Here is a 22,256-nt window from a genome sequence, read left to right on the forward strand (position 1 = left end):
TGTGTAAATGACGTGTCTCCATTAGGATGAAATAACTAATGCACTTAATCAGTTGTCAATCCCATCGTTTTAGTTCTTGGTAGAAAAATGTTAAATAAACCTATTTTCATACAATGAAATACAAAAGAACAAGTGGGGATAATCATCAGCCCATCGAATGAATATTGATGAAGACAAGCCTGTTTCGCCGGAATAATGCAAATCTATAATATTCAATAACTTCATTATTTGTTATCCAATTTTGATGATATTTTCAGCATTTTCCTTGTGAATTTTGTTCTATATACGGTGAGATATAAATATCTTCAACCCGGAGCATCCCTTTAAAATAAAATTTGAGTGCAAGGCTGTTCGCAGGAATTTTTCACGGGGGGGGGGGGGGGACGACAGTACGCATAAACTTTGTCGAACAAAACTCGAAAGCGAGGGAGTGAAGCGACCATGCACGTCATTTGGGGTTTTTGCCTTTTAAGTGAAATCATGATGGGAATTGGTACATACTTTTGGTGGATTTTGTGATTTTTTTCAATAAAAAAAATGCATGTTTTCAAAGTTGCGTATATGGCCATGAGAGAGTGATGGCATCAGTCATCTCATTTTGGGCCTACATACCTACCAGAATTTGCATATTTTGATTTTTGAAATTAAGCGAAACTTTTTATTTTACATCCGATTTTGATGAAATGCTTTTTTATCCTGCTTTCAAATAAATGGAAATGCTATATGCATTATCAGTAGATAGGTGTGCACTTGTTTAAAAAAAATGGATAGGGCCCTCTGGGGGTGGGGGGGGGGGGGAGTAAAATGTATTGCTGTACACACGCGTGGCCAAATTATTTCCAAACACGGGCCAGTTTTTCAAAACTACCCCTTTTTACTAAATGAAAAATCTGTGTTTTTGATACCCTTAGGTCTACCCCATTTATAATGACTGCCAAGTGCGTTTGGGAGCGATTTTTTTTTCATTTCAGTTCTCAAAAGCATGGTTTCAGATTTTTGAGCCACAGGACTTCCTACCCTTCCGAAATCCGACTACACCCCCCCCCCCCTCCATCTGACATCTATAATTTTGGATCGGTCGGATTGTAATAGGTCCATCAACGAATTGTTGTATTTCTGTGAGGTCCATGCATGGTCGGATCCATATCACGGATCAATCAAATACTGTACTAGTACTAGTATCCCCGCCCCTTTTGAAGTATGACGTCATCATCAGGTCGGTGCATGTTGCGGGAAAAACAAAGCCTCGCGATCGCCATCGCCACGATCAATTTTTGACGTGAATTATTGAGGATTGAGTCATTGTTTTGTCAATTCCACTCTCAAATTCGCATATTTGACTTTACTAGTATTTCAAGATAACGAAAGGAACGGTGAAGATGACAATTGTTCAAGTAAAGCATGTTGTATCTTGTACCAGCGAAGACACGGTAAGTTTTAGCGCAACACGAAATTGTTTTCTGCCGTATCTGCGGGGTGGGTATCCAAAAAAGAACACGCTCACTCACATTGGGCACTGAGCTATACTTTTAGCCTATGACTGTGTATCCTGCTAAAATTAAAGGCTATTGCTGGACACCTTTATTTCACTGCTCTAAAAATGACAATTATAGGAAATACAATCAAGAAAAATTCGCATTATGATTAGCTGTTCGAAATATGAAAATTATGAATGTGGAAAAATTATTTTATATTTTTTATTATCAATATCAGTACTGTAGAGGCGCTGGTCAGAAAATTGGGATCATCCCAGTTTACAGGGACTGTCTCAGTTTATAAGGATTTCTTCACACAAGAAATCTAGGAAAGTTCATTCACCTGTTGAGTGCCGACACCAATCAAGAGTGCTAGTCAATGTAAACATATCGGGTTTCATAACAAGATTATTGGAAGACGGCAAGTCATAATAAATAAACGGTGAACTGGGGGGAATTGAGGTCACTGAATCTATTTTTAGCACTCTCAATTCCCCTAATTGCTGTCTTTGTCCCGTAGGGAGAAGTGAAGAAAAAACGTCCCCATAAACAAAGACAGTCTCAATTTATCAAGGGCTTATCAAGACATAATTTGTCTTGGTTTATATTAAGGATATTCTTGTTTTCTGGGACAATCCCAATTTTTGGACCAGCGCCTCTACTGATTATGTTTACGTTTAAATAATACCAACCATTTTCTTTGCATCGTGCATGCCACATACCCCTCTGCTCCAGGCTCCACGAAAAACATTATTTTTGTGTGTGACAAATTACATAATGATTCTAGACACGCGCCGGACAGGTGAAGATATTCTTGATTAATAATAATTTATTTAAGAATTGGGATGATTTCTTTTTCTTCATGTTCATATTCATATCATCATGAGTAAATTCTAAATTTTCGCTTGCTTTTTCATATCGAATCTGAGCAGCTTTGGTAATAAATTTATGTTTGCTAACTAATCTTATTTTTTCTTTTTAGCTGCATGTTCCATGGCTCTTTCCAATATTATGCTTGTTAGTATCAAGTTCTATCGATGCGTTGTTGATCGTTGATGTCAGGCTCTGATTACGGTAAACCTCGCGCACGGTATACCTTGAACTAGCCGGTGCCATCGACGATCACCCACAATACACCACACCTGAACATTCGATTGAAGGAGCGGACGAGAATGAAATTCGGCAAATCAGGCCCATATTTCCGTCAGAAAATCAACTCTTAATTATCAATTCTTAATGCCAAACTATGTTGGATGATATTTCAAGCATTTTCTGTCATTTTTTAAATAAATAGGGTAAAAAGTAGATTTTAGCCTTGTTTTTAGAATCTTGTTCTATGTATTGCTCTGTGAAATTGAACTGCGGAAGTTTTACGATACAAAATTGTTTTCGTACGCAGTAATATGCGCGTCCGGAATCATGATAGTGTCCGGTAATACAATACATGACTATACATGTACTAGGTATTTTTTTGTTACATAACTCTAATAAAAGTACATTCCCCACTGTGTACCCAAAGCAGAAGAAGAAGATCTATATTCAACTAGAATAATGTAATTAATTTGAATTCAACAATTTAATCTGACTCTGCATAAATTTGCCACTTTCTTTTGGTTGCTTCATCAAATAAATTCACGTTCGTAATATACATTTATCAGAGTATGAAAAAATTAGATTTTCTCTTCTCTTCATCTTCCCCTCCTCTCCTTCTCTCCTTATCATCATCATCATCAGCATCATCAACATCATCATCATCACCACCATCATTATCATCATCATCATCTTCATCATTATCATCATCGTCATCTGGTACGGGATGAAGGCAGGAGCCTGTGGTTCTTAGTGTTGCTGAAAAGCTGCTACTTCATGGACTCGTGTGAGGAGACATGGAAGCTCAAAGTGCAATACTATGCCAATATTTATCAATAAATTCTCCTTTTAAATTGAATTTATCTGTTGGCAATTTATTGTCTGTTGTTCTCATCATCTTCCTTTCCATCCCTTTTCTCCCTCAATAATTTTCACTTGTACTTACCAGATAATGCAATAACCTCTTCTCTTTTATTGATTATAGTTGCACAAGGCAGAGAATCTTTTAAAGGCAGACTCTTACAAGAAATGGACAGGAGGATCAGAAGGAGAGAAACAGGTCTCTGTCATCCTTCAACTAGAGAAAGCTTCCTCCATTTATTCCATAGATGTCGGCAATGAGTCATCTGCATTTGTTGAGATTCTCGGCGGACATTCAAGCTCTGGTTCAGATGAATTTCAGGTACTCAGCGTAGGAAATACATTTGCCACCATCACAGCCCAAATTTTCCCTTAGATTCCCCTTAAATTAAAGTAAGAAATACTTTGGGATCTTTTCTGGAGTCACCCCCAAGATCTGCCCCCAGAAAATATATAAGAGTAAATAAAATACTCTGTGTACAGCAGACTAATCATGTATTTTCTGTATTGAGCAAAAAAAGTCCCCCTTCAAAAGAAGGATTCAGCATTCGCCCAAATGTAAAAAAGATATAATCCCTGAAAATGAATTATTTCTTACCCAGAGTCAGATAGACCCCTTCCTTTACTTCTTACTTTCTTTCAATTCTAAGTAAATGAAACATGACTAAGTTGCTTCAAAAACTACAATATAATGCAGTAAATTATATAGCTTTATAATATTGACTTATCAAAGAAAGTGGTTAGCTATTCATGCCTTTTTGTGGTTGTGTACAGATTTGTATTGTCACACTCTGCCTCGATAAAGTAAAGATAGCTGCTGGCAGGAATAATGAATCCCTTGGTTATGCAAGGTTTTTTTTAATAGAGGATCTTGTTTCTTTGTTAAAAACACTTTGTTATCATTCTGTTTCTTATACATAGGATACTCTTGTAATTGCTCGATCAAGGTATCAGAAAACAAAAAATAACTCTCATTTATGTTATCAGTATTGCTATCTATGTAATAGCAGATTATGTTTCAAAATCATTTTGAGTTCAGTCTTTGATTTCAAAGAAAGAGCAATTAAATAAATAAGCCGCATTAAAAACAGTTTCATTGAAAATAAAATACATATACTGTACTACTAGCATCAAATTGAATGCACAAATTTTCAAAAAATATTAGCTTTGAGAGTAGGGTTAAGTCGAAGCAGGTCTCTTCCACCTGTGACTGACCAATAACTGTCTGTCTCTGTCGACTGGTGTTTTTTTTTTTAGTCTGGTGGACAGCCGAAATGAATAATAGGCCTTACAATGCTGGATATTCATAGTCTTCAGTGACACTTAATTTCTCATGTACAGATATTTCTTTATTTTATCGGTCTTTGCCCATAAATCATGGCTTGTCACTGGTCAAAAGCGTTGCCGTACTAGTAATTTGTACCTGTTGTAGTTTTGTTAGGTGTGGATGAATAGATAGGATACATTGTCCAAAAATACTCAGAGCAGCTACATTGACAAATGTACCAATTAATCTACATGTAACAGCTACATGTACATTGACAAATGTACCAATTAACCTAAATTAATGCTAAGATGCAAACATAAATTAACTATTGCTATAGACTTTTAAGTGGATTTTGTTTTTCTTATGACAGGTTATCTTAGTAACATCATCATTCATGTCACCAATAGAAAGTAGGAATAATACCAATCAGAATCGTGTTCGGATGTTTGGACCAGAGAGTCTCTCTAAAGCTGTCTCCGATAAGAAGTTTGATCGCATCAAGATTGTTTGTACTCAGCCTTTTAATAAGGTAAATGATTCATTGTTGCAAAAATGTATATATATCTGGGGAGTGTTTCATGGAGTATTTTGTCAGTGATTTTCACTGAATATTTCAATCTGAGCCAATTAGATGCCAGGATTTTAGTAGCTTATAGCATTTGTCAGTGAAAATATCTGAATATTTGTTCGTGAAATACTCCTCAGCTTGCTTTGCATTTACAGTTTAAATACTTTTATTAAAGCTTTTTAATCACTTATTTCTTGAATCTATTTTAATCAATTATAAGGGAGGCTATGTATGTCTAGATGCGTATTATTCCAATAGGTATTACATATTTTGTAAAGGTACAAATGTCTGGCTTCTGTTGCCTCATAGACTTTTGATCAGGGGTACAATAAAATCAATTTTATTTCAAAAAGAAGAAAACAAATAAAAAGTATCAGAATTTTAAAGCATACACCTGTATATATCTTATCTCTCAGAAAAAAATAATAAGAATGAGTCCTCATAATTGGAGCATTGCAAAATGCACTTTAATGAATATAGAAGGGTCTGAAATCATACATTATTGCACTTGATGATTCATAATTATTTGTACATCACTGATCGAAATTTGAACCTTATTGAAAAACAAAGGAAATACTTTTATCTTTCATGTGATACACAACTTGTTAGATATTTAGCCAAGTATATATTAATTTTGTATTTCTACCAAAGTTCATCCTCTTGATGAATGGTGTATAGGGCTAATAATGTACACTGAGATGGTTTATAAAGATCAATGTGTATAGCCTTGAGTTTCGTTATGGATTTTTTGTTAACAGCGTTGTAAATATGGACTATCATTCATCAAGCTTCATGGTCCACCTGGATCTGGTGAGCAGCAAGAGGGCGCTACAGGACAGGTTAGTATGGAGTGTGGTGGAATGCTCGAATTCTGTGCAACAGAGCTCTCACTAATATCAGAAGACCAGTCAGTCGGCAAGCCCCTGAGTTAATGAGCAAATAGGCAAGATTTATCCAAGTCCTCTCGTGGCTGAATTTATAGACCCCGGAAAATCTCGTGAATTGTGAGACTTTCTTTCTCAAAGAATTTAACCACTTTCTCCTTGAGTAAAATTGATTATTTTTGTACCATGGGAAGAGTAAATGTTACTCTTTTATATTGGTCATTTCTTTTGAATAAAATATTTTGATAAATAAGTTAATTTTTTACCTGAAAAGATGCATCAAACAGAATTTTCTTCCTCTGTTTTCACTTGCAAATTCTGCAACATTTTGTGTTTTAGGCACAAACATTATTTATATCATCAGAAAGCTCAAACTCTATACTTTCTTACAATGTCACTCTTGATATGTGGCATCTTTTAGATGGGTCAGCAGCCAGCTTTTCCATAAAGATGCAAGACGAGATTTCTAAAATTTCTGAGTAACATAAAATCCAGAGTTCTGATTGGCTGAATAATGTTTTCACAACAACAGGCACGGGTAATTTGAAGAGATTACCACATGGTGAGTGTGACCTTGCAGAGGCCCAGTGTGGGGAACATTGGAATTTGCGTGGGTGTGTGGTTTCTATGACCAATCAGAGCGCAGTATTGTTTTTGAGCTGCTAAATGTACTTGGCCTATGAAAAGCTGGCTGCTGACCCATCTAAAATACATCTTATAAAAATTATATCATATTAAAGCTTAGATCTTCAGCTTTATCATGATCTAAACATCATTTGTGCTCAAACAGAAATTAAGTGTGAAAACAACAACTTTTGTTGCATGAAAAAAATATTTTGTTTCATGTTTTATATCAAAAGTTTTCCCTATATTACAACATTCTTTTAAAAATCCAAACACATGACCTAAAAGAATGATTCTTCTTTACAAAGATACCAAAAACATGAAATTTGGTCAATATTTAGAGCAGCAATGGCCGAATAAAAAGAGGTGTTTTGGTTCGCACCAAGCTCATTAACAATGCAAAAACCCTCTAGTCATGAATATCACTTGGATAAAAGAAGCCACTTTTTCAGGGCTTGCCGACTGACTGATACACATAAAAATGGGTTTAAACTGTTATGACCTTTTATGGGCATGATTCAATGCTCCCAGTGTCTTCTAGAGTCCATCAAGAAAAGTGATGCCTCTAGCTAGTCTTGAATGTAAAATCTTTCTTTCATTGAAGGGAATTTCTCTTTGTAAAAAATCAGGTTTCCTGATTTCATTAAGAAATTAATGATTTTGTTACTTCAGATTATGGATTTTGGACCAAGAATCAGTTGGGCTACTTTCTTAAAATTAAGAACAAGTGGGGCACAAAGTGTCTAATCCAAATGAGTAGGGTGAGCCCTGCAGGTAATCAGCACTAGTTAAAGAAAGCCCTGATATGCAGTACCCCTTAATTAAAATGAAACTCAACATTCACTGTGCAATACAAATCCAAGTTCAATAAAAAGAAATGAAAGGCTATAATTTTTTTCCTAAGAAGTAATTATTTTGCCCTTTATGTGAAATGTTGATGTATAGCCAGTTGTTTCGTATGGACGATCGATTTCGAACTGCCATTTGAAAAAGTTAACAAGCAAAGCTTCATCGATTTTTGTGCAAAGTCTTAGGCACTGTTATAGAAAACAAAACTACAAAACTGAGAAAAGTTACCACAATGGAATTCATATTTTTTCATGTGCAATACAAAGACAAAAAAGGTTTCAAAATTATAAAGTGTCCGGTCACCAGACACCCCATCCTACAATGTTTTAACACCTTGTCAATGAAGTGTAATTAAGTGCATTCTCTGTGATTTCTTTCCATAGACTACCCTGGGCAAGTTCAGATTGAAGGAAGAAAGCAAGTCTTCTCTCTCAGTTGGAAGTTTTTTCAAGAGCAAGGATACTGAACCTACACAGAAACCGCTCACAGGTAATGGTGCATGCCAATATTGCTTGATATTTAAAATTATTTCTACAATAATCTGTATTTCAGCCAGTCTTCCTCAATTATGCAATTCAAATTTATTCATTATTTACAAAATATGTGATATTAAACAGTTGTAATCTTATTTTTTTTGATGAAATGATTTTGTTTGAAGAGCCAATAACAGTTCTCTAATGATGACAGATGTAAATAAAGTTATTACATTTTAATCTTGCTTATTCAACTGAGTGATAGACAAAAGATGGAACAAAGCACACTGTTTTCTTAGTGAAAAATTGCCTTTTCTGTCTCTGGAAACCTCTATACTCCATTTCAAACTTGATTTTAATGGAAATAATGATTTTGTCATGAAGAATGAACATTTAAAACATGGATTCCACTCTGTAAGGGTAAATTAAATGAATTTTGCCACGAAAAGTAAAGAACCTAAGGGATTTTCCATTTTTGTTTACTTGTTAACGGAAAATTTCATTCATAGATGAACTTGGTTTAATTCCTCACAGAAAATGTATAGTGTTTATCATTATTTTTCTATTATGATCCAGTAGAGATCCTCTCTCTATCTCAATGATAAATGTTTTACATTTTACAGGAGCTGCAGCAGTAAGGGCCGCATCCAGCATTCCACAGACTCATCAGGCTCCATCATCATCATCACCTAAACAGGTGCATTAGTATGAAATAATACACATCATTTGGGGCAATAGTAAGAATTATATGCACAAGAGACCTTTGGAACAGTTCTACTAGAACACATGTGTTACTTTGATTGTCATCTCTTTATATGTAAATTTTGCAAGAAGCTTGTATCCAGACCCTTTTCTGTTAAAAGTTGATATAATGATTAAGATTGCCATCCAAAGGTATCTCGTGGAATCCTTGATTCTGATTGGCTGTTGAGCATTGTTACCATGGTAGTTACTATTAGCTGGCAAAGTTAAGTTTCTCTTAGATTTTGTGCAGCAGGGTTCTGGAGGTGGCTGGTTTGAGAGTATAAGGAATAAGCAAGAGAGTATTTCATGAAGACTTTCACTTAACTATTTGAGATACAAGCTACTGAAATCCTTGCATCTGATTGGTTTGGAGTAAATTTCATAATAAAAAAAGATGGTCCATGAAACACCAAAGATATAAAGGATGAAAGCAGTGAAGTCAGTTGGTGAAAGCTGCTCTCAATACAGAGTAAGGAGTGTCATCAGAGAGGAGAAAGAACGATGCAGATCGTGGAAGTGGTTTATGGTGCACCATGTGGGAAGCTCGGGAAGGACAGATAGAAAGTGGATAGAAATAGAAATTAAATTGTAAGGGGAGGTTGGGAAGTAGAGTATTCTTATTCAAAGTGTTGTCCTTAAAAAGGACTGTAAAGAGAAATGGTGGAAAGATGAGTAGTAGGCAGGCTTGAGTAGAAGAGAAAAGGCTGGCTTTAGTCGGTGAATGGAGTTGAATAACAGGAGCAGGAGAAGACTTTGTATACCAAAAATTGCCTGTGCGGTTATCATCATGCAAACCTTCAAACAACAATGCTGATGTTTTTTGAACAAATTGTGTATTCAACTCTGATCTTGTTCCGCATTGATATTTAGGGATTAAAGTCATCTTTCGTTTGGAGTGGAATTTTATTTCCTGACCCCAGACTTTGTGAAAAAGCTTTGGAAATACCTGTAACAGGGAAAGGGAGCTTGGTGCACCAGCAAGAAATTTTTAACTCAATAATGGTTTATTAAAACATGCCTCGCAGCCAAAGGCTGAATAAGAATATGTGTACAATTTACAATAATAGAATAACACTGAAGTACAAACATGAAATGATATAAATAGTACTTATTATAATACAAGGAAATAAATTGTTTAAAATAAAATCATACATTGTATTGAATTTAAAGTACACAAGTTATAACCACTACAATGAGGCACATTGTACATGCATGAATGAAAAGTATTCGAAAAAGAGAAAATGGGGAAGGATAAAGACGGCATAGGGAGACAGACAGAGAAAAGGTGAGTAAAGGGGAAAGGAGAATTAAAAGGAGATATAGATAGAAAAGCAAAGAGATAAGGTTGGGCCAGAGCATTACATAATGTCTGCTGATTGAAAATCTTGTTCTACTATGGGTGATATATATCCAAATAGTATCAACTTCCCTGGGAAAACATGACAATGGGCCTTTAATTGAAAAAAATGACTAGATTTTGTCTTGAAAGCTTGATAACTGCAGGATTATTCATGAAAAATTCCGTGCTAAAATGTTTCCTTTTCTAGACATCCCAGCCATCAGCCAAGAGACGTTTATCTGATTCTGATAAAAAAGAGGGAGAGAAGAGCCACAAGAAACCAGCTGTTGAGCCTAAGAAAGAAGAACCACGCAAGCAACAATCTATCCCAAAGAAAGGTCAGTATAGCTAATCTAATATGAGTATGTGGTATTTATTTAACAGTGTAACTTGAAAGATTAAGCTAGAGAAAAAACTTTATTTTCATACAAGTTTATTCCAGTAGTGGATCCAGGCGGGGGAGCATGGGTGCTTGCCTCATTTGTATTTTGAGAACTGCCCATTTAACAATAGGCCCTAAAGCTAAATCTAAAAAAAGTCATCTCTACCCCTCTATTTGCTATGTGTGACCCCTCTCATTTAATCTCCTGGATCTACCAATATTCACTTCAGTTGTGTCTACACATTAGCAATAAGATCTTTGAGGTGCTGTCATGTTATTGCTTAAGATTTTTCACTTTATCTGCCTCTACGGTCCCACCCACTGTAGGTTCTTTGGGCGTTATCGTTTTTGATGAGGTTGTGACAGTACTGAAATATTGGAAATTAACTATGCAATATATTGTAGATCTTGAAATAGCAGACTATTTCTCTAATAAATTGTCACTTGCCTACTTTCCGTTTGGCCTCATCCCACAAGGTCTGATTCTTGATCTTCTAAAACCAGTTTGTCTACCAACTATTTTATCTAATTTTCATTGTGCCCATACCATTGTGTCAAATTTCCAGTTATGCTATACACATTTAGTCTAATATCCACTACTATATCTACCACTACGTCTATATGATTAAATAATGAAACAAATTTTGTCATTTTGGTTAATCAAAAAGCAATTAGAAAGTAAGATGAAGTGTGAATAAGATCATCTAGGAATTATGGAGTGTTGCAAGGAACTTGCGATCAATTGTATGTCTATTTCCAGTCCCTAAATCAATCATATCTCTTGAAATTAATTTAAAATTTGTGGTCGATTGGTAATCTGCTTCTTGAAAAAAGGAGTGTAATCTGAATTGCTTCAGCTGGCATTCATCTATTACCGGTAAATTGTAAAATTGCAACAGAATATTGCTAATGATTGCAAATATTTTCTTGCAACCTCCCCCCCCTGAGTGAGTATAGACGAAGGTAGGCTAGTGTAACAAGTAAACAAACAGCAATGAGACCAAAATCAAAGTAGACCAAATGAGGTAATGCCTATCTGAGAAGTAAGCTGATAGTTCGTTTGACCAAGCAAATATACACCATTTCACATGCTTTCAAATGAGAATCCATCTAGTTCTATATTGGTGATGATTACAGAATCCAAGCCTCAACCAGCCACTTGAGAAGCATTTGAGAATTGATTAAGAAGGATGTTTTTGTGATTTGTAAACCATTTCACATGCTTCCAAATAAGAATCCATCTTGTTTTTCATTTGTGATGATTACAGAATCCAAGCCTCAACCTGCCACTGGAGAAGCCTTTGAGAAACTGATGAAGAAGGTTGTGTTTGTGATGAGTGGTTTTCAGAATCCATTACGGGGTGAGCTAAGACAGAAGGCTATGGAGATGGGGGCTAAATACCAGGGAGATTGGGGCCCAGGTGCTACTCATCTCATGTAAGTATCAACAAGTTTCCAAAGTGCTCTTTAGGAGGATGTTTCTTTGACTTTGTTTTTATTTGATATTTTTGACCTGATTTTACCATCATAAAGAGTATTAATTGGTACAGAAGCATCAATAGTACATTTCTCCCTTGGGCTATTGGCCCTCAGGTGAAGAATGCTATTTGATGTTCCTTTGATGTGAATATTTTTAGCCAGATAAATGGCATCATTGCATATTTGTAAGGTATTGGAATTGGAGTACATCTGCATTATATGTAGCAAGTGCGTTAGTCGTGTTATTTTTGTTTTAATCCGACACATACATGTACTCTACAAGTCAACTGCAACCCGATTTTTTAATTTACATGTAAATCACATATTGTATATAATTTTAAATTTCCAAGAAATAAATTATTTCATTTGAAGTTTGGCATGATGCTGTGAATACTTTTATTAGAATTTGGCTTTATTGCAAGCCATGTGATCGGAGTTAAGTCCAAATTGGTTTTAGTCACAGTTGATGATGACACCATTATGATTTGAAATTGCATTGAATTTCGTTCTTACAGGGAGACTCAAAAGAGATTTTGATTTCAGTATTCATATCACCATTCACAACTTTGATCTTTTAAGATTTTATTGGTTGGAATGATCATATTATTTGAAAATCTGATCTATGGGGCTTTACATATCCTTATTTTTACATTTTCCTTGATTTAATAATTGTTTACTTGATTAGCTGTGCCTTTGCAAACACACCCAAATACAACCAAGTAAAGGGAAAAGGAAAGATTGTCAAGAAAGAATGGATTACAGATTGCTACAGAAAACGTATCCTGTTACCATGGAGACGGTAAGTTTATATTGGTATTGGAAAATTTTCAAATGAAAAGAAAGGAATATGCAAAGAAAATTCTGATTGAAAATGAAAATCATATGCTTGATAAGATAAAATATGAAATACAAATTGATTTCTGAACATTTCTGTTGATCAAATTTGTCATAGAAGTGCCTCGAGAACAATTTTCTCTTCATTCTGAAATATTTTTCTTTTGGTTGAGCAATGAGCACTGCCATTGACATTTGTCCTGTGGTTATTTTGAGATCAAGCATGCAATATTCATTTCCTGGATGAAAGTCATGAATAATAATGATAATGATGAGTATTTATGGTATTTGTGAACTGTATTTTTTGAAGTTGAAGATATCATACCATTGATAATGAGTTATCTCACCTCATATGATAATCTTCGATATAAATTGTCTATTTATGGTTGCATATTTTGTGGTTTATTTGATTACCAAACGCACATACCATGTGTTATTTAATTATGTAAACAATTGATTTACCACAAGAGCTAGCTTGACCAATCACAGCTCTTTTATCAAATGACCTGACCAATCGGGTACCTTCTTTCAAGTGACCTAGCATATGCTGTTTAGTTTATCATTAAGGCTCTGTCACAAAGTTCCGTGCAAGCCTTTTGGGTGAGTTGCAGGTGATTTCACAAATTTTATAGGCCAATCAGTTCGGCATCCAAAGTCATGGTCATTGATTGCCTGTTGATGTTTTCAAGATTTACACATTTCTGTTGCCATAGATACAAATTATCAGGAGGACAAGATAGTTCTAGTGATGAGAGTGAATCAGAAGATGAAGAAGAGGAACAAGAAAAGAAGACGCCAGTAAAAGCAACACCATCAAAGAGTCCGTCTAAGAGTCCTCAAACAATGGCCTCAACACCAAAGGTGAGATACCTTAATTATGTAGCACTGGTCTGTATTCTGGTTTGATTTAAACTCTGGACTAAAGTTGAGGTTTAACTGTGGATAGTCGATTGTGGTCTCAAGTTGTAGTTTAATTATGGATAGACAATTGTGACACCATTCTCTAAAATTAATATGAGTTTGATTTATTAGCTCATATGTCACTCAGATCATTCATAACTTTTCAGGAATAATGCCCAAATTAGTTTTCTTCACCATTATAGCATGATGAAAAAGCACAGTGAACACAAGAAACATACATGCAAGTATCTGATGACCGGGGTAATAATATACCTATGGAAGCACCTTGGTGTAGAGGTTCTACTGATGAAGAAGGGAATGACACAGAACCAATGTCAGCAGGAGGTTTACATTTGTGATAAAAACCTTTTAATTTATTATTATCTGTATTTTTTAGAAGCCTTCTGAAGATGATGATGAATATGGTGGTTCTACGGATGAAGAAGGGAATGATACAGAACCAATGTCAGCAGGAGGTTCATCTGGGGATGATACAGAGGATGAAATCAGAAAGTATGTCATTCATTTTTCATTATTCCTCTACAAATTGAAAAACAAACTCTTATTTTCTCTTATGCATGCTGCGGATTGGTTTAGGTAGAAAATGGAAAAAAAATTAAAAGAGTGACATCAGTTGTGAATGATTCAGGGTCTTTTTACATTAAACTTTGGGATTGATTGTAGGATTGAGTTTTACATTGATCATACACAATAACCAATGCACTCAACTGTAGGAATCACCCTGTTATCAATTGCTAAGCATTATGTATCAGGGCCCAGATTGGTGAAACTTGACATTTTTGTTGTAATTTTGCATCATAAAATCAGCAATATAATGTTTTAATCTATTTGCATTAAAAGATTTTCTTGATTTTGTTTAGGAAATGGAAACAATTTTTATGTTTCTTAATGTTTAAAATCTATACAATGCTTCAACATAATATTTAATGTCCTTGTATTGTGGAGGCAAGAGATAAAGGGGGAATGTTTCAATTTGTTTCTTGAAATTTGCTCAATTCCACACACTAATAACCCACTTCAACCCTGGATATACCCTACCCTAACATAAAACCCAATTGCAACCCTAACCTTACATCTTTTATAGAAGAAATTAAGCCCAGAGCAATTGTTGCAGGAGCAGGTGTCATGTCACTGTTTCAATTATGCAGAACTATTCTGTGCCATCAACTCACAATATAATAATACAGTGTGTGACAGATGTGAGATGCAATGTTGTATGTTGGCAATAACTCTCATGACAGCTTGCAGAGTTGAATTCTGCATTTAAATGTTGTGCCTTTTTAAGTTTTGAATATTGTAAGATTTTGTATATTCACTATTCATTTTGTATTCTTAGTTCTAAGTTTGATATGATTCTTCTTGTTGCAGAGTTCAATCAAAATTAAAAACTCCAAAACAGAAGGGAGGAAGCCCAGATAAGAAAGGTCAAAGTTCAAGTGATGGAGATATCCCAGATCTTCCTGATTTTTTCAGCAGCAAACGATTCTTTCTCTTTGGCAAATTTGATAAAGAAGAAAGGAGGCAGATCAATAGATTCATCATTGCATTCAATGGGTAAGAATGTATTCATCGTTACATTTAATGGGTCAGAATGTATTCATTGTTACATTTAATGGGTCAGAATGTATTCATCATTACATTTAATGGGTCAGAATGTATTCATCATTACATTTAATGGGTCAGAATGTATTCATTGTTACATTTAATGGGTCAGAATGTATTCATTGTTACATTTAATGGGTCAGAATGTATTCATCATTCATTTAATGGGTCAGAATGTATTCATCATTACATTTAATGGGTCAAAATGTATTCATTGTTACATTTAATGGGTCAGAATGTATTCATTGTTACATTTAATGGGTCAGAATGTATTCATTGTTACATTTAATGGGTCAGAATGTATTCATCATTGCATTTAATGGGTCAAAATGTATTCATCGTTACATTTAATGGGTCAGAATGTATTCATTGTTACATTTAATGGGTGAGAATGTATTCATCATTGCATTTAATGGGTCAGAATGTATTCATTGTTACATTTAATGGGTCAGAATGTATTCATCATTGCATTTAATGGGTCAGAATGTATTCATTGTTACATTTAATGGGTCAGAATGTATTCATCATTACATTTAATGGGACAGAAAATGTATTCATCATTACATTTAATGGGTCAAAATGTATTCATTGTTACATTTAGTGGGTGAGAATGTATTCATCATTACATTTAATGGGTCAGAATGTATTCATTGTTACATTTAATGGGTCAGAATGTATTCATTGTTACATTTAGTGGGTGAGAATGTATTTATCATTGAATTCAATGGGTGAGAATGTATTCATCATTACATTTAATGGGTCAGAATGTATTCATTGTTACATTTAATGGGTCAGAATGTATTCATTGTTACATTTAGTGGGTCAGAATGTATTCATCATTACATTTAATGGGTCAGAATGTATTCATTGTTACATTTAGTGGGTGAGAATGTATTCATCATGACATTTAATGGGTCAGAATGTATTCATTGTTACATTTAATGGGTCAAAATGTATTCATTGTTACATTTAATGGATGAGAATGTATTCATCATTACATTTAATGTGTAAGAATGTAATTGTATGTTATGGGTAAGGATGTATTCATCATTGCATTTAATGGGTAATGAAGTATTCATGATTGCATTGAATGGGTAAGTATTCATCATTACTTCTTCTATTATGATGATGAAAGTAGACTACTGCAAGGTAATTTTAAAGCAACTTGGTTTTTGTCTCACCTGCGAAGCAGAGTGAGACTATAGGCGCCGCTTTTCCGATGGCGGCGGCGGCGGCGTCAACATCAAATCTTAACCTGAGGTTAAGTTTTTGAAATGACATCATAACTTAGAAAGTATATGGTTCTAGTTCATGAAACTTGGCCATAAGGTTAATCAAGTATTACTGAACATCCTATTAAAGTTTCATGTCACATGACCAAGGTCAAAGGTCATTTAGGGTCAATGAACTTAGACCATGTTGGAGGAATCAACATCGAAATCTTAACCTGAGGTTAAGTTTTTGAAATGTCATCATAACTTAGAAAATATATGGACCTAGTTCATGAAACTTGGACATAAGGTTAATCAAGTATCACTGAACATCCTGCATGAGTTTCACGTCACATGACCAAGGTCAAAGGTCATTTAGGGTCAATGAACTTTGGCCGAATTGGGGATATCTGTTGAATTCCCATCATAACTTTGAAAGTTTATGGATCTGATTCATGAAACTTGTACATAAGAGTAATCAAGCATCACTGAATATTTTGTGCAAGTTTCAGGTCTCATGATTAAGGTCAAAGGTCATTTAGGGTCAATGAACTTTGGCTGAATCGGGGATATCTGTTGAATTACCATCATAACTTTGAAAGTTTATTAGTCTAGTTCATTAAACTTGGACATATGAGTAATCAAATATCACTGAACATCCTGTGCGCGTTTCAGGTCACATGACCGAGGTCAAAGGTCAATGAACTTTGGCCGAATTGGGTGTATCTGTTGAATTACCATCAAAACTTTGAAAGTTTATGGATCTGATTCATGGAACTTGTACATAAGAGTAATCAAGTATCACTGAACATCCTGTGCGAGTTTCAGGTCACATGATCAAGGTCAAAGGTCATGTAAGGTCAATGAACTTTGGCCATGTTGGGGTTTTTTGTTGAATAACCATCATATCTCTGTAAGTTTATTGGTCTCGTTCATAAAAAGTGGACATAAGAGTAACCATGTATCACTGAACATCTTGTGCGAGTTAGAGTAGTATTCAAAGTCAGCACTGCTGCTATATTGAACTGCGTGATGCAGGTGAGACGGCCAGAGGCATTCCACTTGTTATAGCAATATGAATGAAAATGTCGAATGAAATTTTGATATCACAATTTGCATTCAGTTTTGATTGCTTTTCCTCTTTTCACAGGGTTATTGAGAACTATATGAATGAGAAAGTCAACTATGTCATCACCAACTCAAGCTGGGATAAGAATTTTGAAGAGGTAAGTTACTAGCTAAGCCTTGTTAATCTGTTGACTGCTGAATACTGTGAATCCTATAGGCTTTGTACAGGGACCAGTAGGAAATGGGTTAACTCCTGAATTCCATAGGCTTTGTACAGGGACCAGTAGGAAATGGGTTAACTCCTGAATTCCATAGGCTTTGTACAGGGACCAGTAGGAAATGGGTTAACTCCTGAATTCCATAGGATTTGTACAGGGACCAGTAGGAAATGGGTTAACTTCTGAATTCCATAGGATTTGTACAGGGACTAGTAGGAAATGGGTTAACTCCTGAATTCCATAGGCTTTGTACAGGGACCAGTAGGAAATGGGTTAACTCCTGAATTCCATAGGATTTGTACAGGGACCAGTAGGAAATGGGTTAACTCCTGAATTCCATAGGCTTTGTACAGGGACCAGTAGGAAATGGGTTAACTCCTGAATTCCATAAGATTTGTACAGTGAAGTAGCTCATTAAATTGTATGTCATGTAATTGAGTTTGGAGTGATCAATTTGTCCACAGTTTTTCCCCAAAGTTGTTATAATAAGAAAACATACTGTCAATACTTTTGTACTTCATGTAATCTCCTCTTTTGCTTGGAAGAAGAGTAGTCAGATTATTTCCTGTGAAAAATAAATTGTATGCTGTGTTACTGTATAAGCTAATATTTTTGAGAAAGGCGGCTTCTGTCTCATATTCCTGTGGTCCTAACTTCACGTTCAACAACAGCTAGGGGAATTCCCTGACATAACTAGTTTGCGATTATGCTGATTGCCAACAAAAGCTCAAACTTTCGTTATTAAACACACAACTCCTGCCACATTTTTACTCATTTGATATCCCTCGAAATTGCAATATACACACATATTTTCATATTAGTACACACCCTCGGCCCAACCCCGAATACAATCATTTCACACCCCTGCCAGCCCTGTATGCTTGCTGATGTGAACCCTGGATACCAAAGACGGAAACCCCGAATACACAAGCCAAGAGGGAGAAATCCCTCTATGTCACAATTCTTAGGCCTTTTGAATGCGCACTGTATTGCTAATGTGCTCTTGTACTGTTGCATGTTTATAAAGATGAAATTTCGCATGTTGTTAAATTTGTGGGTGATCTTCTTTCCGTGAAATTTGCTAAAATAACTGCTTTTACAGTACCCTTGTGGTATTTTTGGAGAAACATGAATAACATTTTTATTTAAAAAGTAAGAGTATGTTCAGTATCTTACCTAACCCCCTCCCCTCCCCTCTCCACCCCCCCTGCTCAGTCTATCGCAAATGATGTATCAAAATGTAGTCATTTGTGTATATCAATTTTTAAACTTTAACAAGACCTTATTCACTCTGATAATGTCTAACCTTTCATTCACAACCATTATCTGTCTTTTCTTTGTATCCTTTTTGCAGGCTCTTTCAGACAACTCATCTCTTACATTATGTGTCTTTTCTTTGCATCTTTTTTACAGGCTCTATCAGACAATTCATCTCTTACATTTGTTAAACCAAGATGGCTGTTTGCTTGTAACGAGAAACTCAAGATGGTCCCTTATCAACCTTACATTGTTGTGCCAGCTTATTGAGTTTATCAGAGGAACTATTAATACTGCCAAAGGGATTCCATTTCATTGAGCGCTCTTAGATGATCCTTTACAATACTGGAATGACCAGTTGAATTTGTGAATATTGTGGTTCCAACTAAATCAGCTTGTTTAGATGATTCCTTACAAAGCTGGACTGATTTAAGAGTTTGTTTAGTTGATCCTCTCCAATGGTGGAGTCACTGACTGAACATTGTTGTTTCAGCTTACTGAGCTTCTGAGGTGATCCTGTAGAAAGCTCAAATGTCCAACTGAATTGCTGAACATTGTGGTTCCAGCTAATTGAACTGTTTAGATGGTCCCTTACAGTACATTGCCAAAGTTGGTCTAGCTAAACAAACTTCATATATGATCCCATACAATGGGTGTTTAAAAGTACAGTGTTTTGCTGGTGTTGTGAAAACACCAACACCATTCACAGCACTGTACTTGCAATGAGGCCAATGTTGATATTGACCTTGGAAATTTATGGCATATTTCTGGTACTTTGTATTGAGCACTGGTGTTAAATATCATCTGCTGAACCAATTAATGATCTATGCATAATATCCCCATCCACCAATAACAACCCTCTGTGTTTTTGAAAATTGTGATTTCAAGTTTGTTATTTCCAGTCTCAAGCTAACCCCCCCCCTGACATGTCAAGTGTTTCAAAACCACAAGTTATAAGCCAATTTATAATTTATGTGAGTGACTGGACATTTATTTCTTGCCATAAAACTGCCTTTCCTTAAAAGGTCAGAATTAAATATTTTGTAGTTAACAGTTTATTGGTATTTGGTATCCAAGACACCTATAATAGATACGCACCCATATGACAGAGTCTTGCTATGCATAGCCCAACACAGCTGTATGGGAGACACAGACTCTGGGCTTTTGGGAAGAATTCTTCAAAAGAACTGCCAAAAACTAGAAATGAAATTGAAAAGTCAAGAAGCCCTATTAGTTTTAGAGAACAGTGATGCTGGGAAAAAGTTAGATTAGCAGGTTTTGAGACTGGTAAATGCTTGAGCAATCCGAATCAGGGTAGCCATGCTAAAGCCAGGTTAACAGTATGCCTTGTTCAGAAACATTGTATTAAGTGCTATATAAATGTTGCCCTTTATTATTATTGATATTATTGGAAACAGAAAAGGTGGTTTAAGTACTTTTTGTTCATCATGTTTATATTCTGTTTGTATTTTTACTTAAAGCATCTTCTAAAGAATAGAGTGGTATGAATTTGATTCTGTGCTTTTTTCTTAAAATTCAGTCAGAGATGTGAGAAAAATCTATATTAGTAATGACCCTACATAGGTTTGTTCATATTGAGATGTTTAGCAAGGACATCATCTGGCAGAGGAGAGGAAGGACATCATGTCATCTCCCCATCCCACTTAGAGGAAGGACATCATGTCATCTCCCCATCCCACTTCTGTTGAAAGAATATCTGAAGCAGTTAGAAATATATTCATACACTGTAAAACTCTGGTGTCGATTTAACACCAGCCCAGAATCTATGTATGTCCACACCAGAGAAGTGGTGATACAACACCAGTTTGGAATCAAACCGATGCTGTTTTAATACTAATTGGTGTTCTACAAACACCTATCTGGTGTTAGACCAAATCGAAAATGGTGTTGTTTAACACTTTTCTGGTGTAGACATATATAGATTCCGAGCTTGAATTAAATCAACACCGGAATTTTTGCAGTGTATCAAGCTCGGTCCTGTTTCATGAACACTTTTTATACAGTGTAAATACGATTGCAAAATTTCTGTAACAATTTCACTATTAGCCAACCAAAAATAGCAGAAAAATATTGAAAAATATTGGTGAAGGTTTTTAGGAAAATCCATCAGATTAAGAAAGTTATTAAAATGTATTTTTCTTAGTTGTGACATCATAAACAAGCAGCTGCCCCATATGTTATATGATACAAAATACATAAATATCAATTTTAATGGTTTGTGATGACTTAGATTTTATTTCAGGAGCTGGTGTGAAATGATTTGTCCATCAATATATTGAGGCATAATAAAAACTGTTCTCAGTTTTCTGAGAAAATGACATAATTAATGATTTTTTACCATATGATAAGTTGGAAAACTGCTCACATATGATGTCACTAATAAAAAAAAATAACATTCTAATAATGGATTTTCCTCAAACCTTGACCATTATATTTTTTTCTGCAATTTTTACAATAAATTTTCTGTCAGGGTGAAGTTTCAATTTAAGTTGATCAACTCTGAATATTTGCTTCAAAGTAGGCTGGCCATAGTTATATTCCAACTTTAGAATTCAACCAGAGTTCAGGATATAAGCCTTTTCCCTTACTATGAATTATGAATGTGTAAAACATATTCCTGATATTTTTGTATCTTTGGTATATAAAGAAGTTCAAATGAACACAGATAATGTTTGATTAATCTGTCTTGTATGTGTGATTTTGTTGCCATGTGGGTACATATACATTATAAAGCACTATCAACTTGTAGGAATGATTCTGTGAAAGACTTGTTACCAAGGAGAGGAAGATGATAAAGACAGAAAAGAGAATAAAATGGAATAAGAAAGAGGGAGGTAGATGAGAATGTAAAGGAGGAGGCTGCAGGCTGTTATAGGAGGCTGCATCCTACAAGCTTCGCTTTTTAGCAGCCTCCTCCGTTTCTGACCTGTTATATTGAGTATTATACATAATAAGTTTCTTTGTTTTATTGATTATAATTATATCAAGATGTATGTAACAAAACTATTGTAAATGTAAATGATTGTTGGAAATGGAAAAAATAAATGAAATGAGGAGCTTGGAGATGAAAAAGGAGAGAAAGTTGAAAAT

General features: G+C 35.0%; 1 protein-coding gene across 1 annotated transcript; it reads left to right on the plus strand.

The window, feature by feature from the left end:
* The first annotated feature begins 1,209 nt into the window (after positions 1-1,209).
* Positions 1,210-20,946, plus strand: LOC121420515 (DNA repair protein XRCC1-like). The gene is made up of 14 exons (XM_041615181.1): positions 1,210-1,430; positions 3,550-3,747; positions 5,063-5,221; positions 6,019-6,099; positions 8,001-8,106; positions 8,714-8,787; positions 10,382-10,511; positions 11,824-11,992; positions 12,720-12,833; positions 13,582-13,729; positions 14,166-14,281; positions 15,158-15,343; positions 17,753-17,828; positions 19,302-20,946. The coding sequence occupies exons 1-14, from the start codon at positions 1,380-1,382 to the stop codon at positions 19,413-19,415; spliced, it is 1,722 nt and encodes a 573-aa protein (XP_041471115.1). The 5' UTR covers positions 1,210-1,379; the 3' UTR covers positions 19,416-20,946.
* The last annotated feature ends 1,310 nt before the right edge of the window (positions 20,947-22,256 follow it).

Source organism: Lytechinus variegatus, chromosome 8 (genome assembly GCF_018143015.1).
Source record: "Lytechinus variegatus isolate NC3 chromosome 8, Lvar_3.0, whole genome shotgun sequence".
NCBI lineage: Eukaryota > Metazoa > Echinodermata > Echinoidea > Temnopleuroida > Toxopneustidae > Lytechinus > Lytechinus variegatus.

Excerpts from the sequence above, each read along its gene's own strand:
- LOC121420515 (XM_041615181.1), top strand. The coding sequence starts at position 1,380 with ATGACAATTGTTCAAGTAAAGCATGTTGTATCTTGTACCAGCGAAGAC. Across the intron at positions 8,107-8,713 it reads TACACAGAAACCGCTCACAG|GAGCTGCAGCAGTAAGGGCC; the intron begins GTAATGGTGCAT and ends TACATTTTACAG. Across the intron at positions 11,993-12,719 it reads CCAGGTGCTACTCATCTCAT|CTGTGCCTTTGCAAACACAC; the intron begins GTAAGTATCAAC and ends TTACTTGATTAG.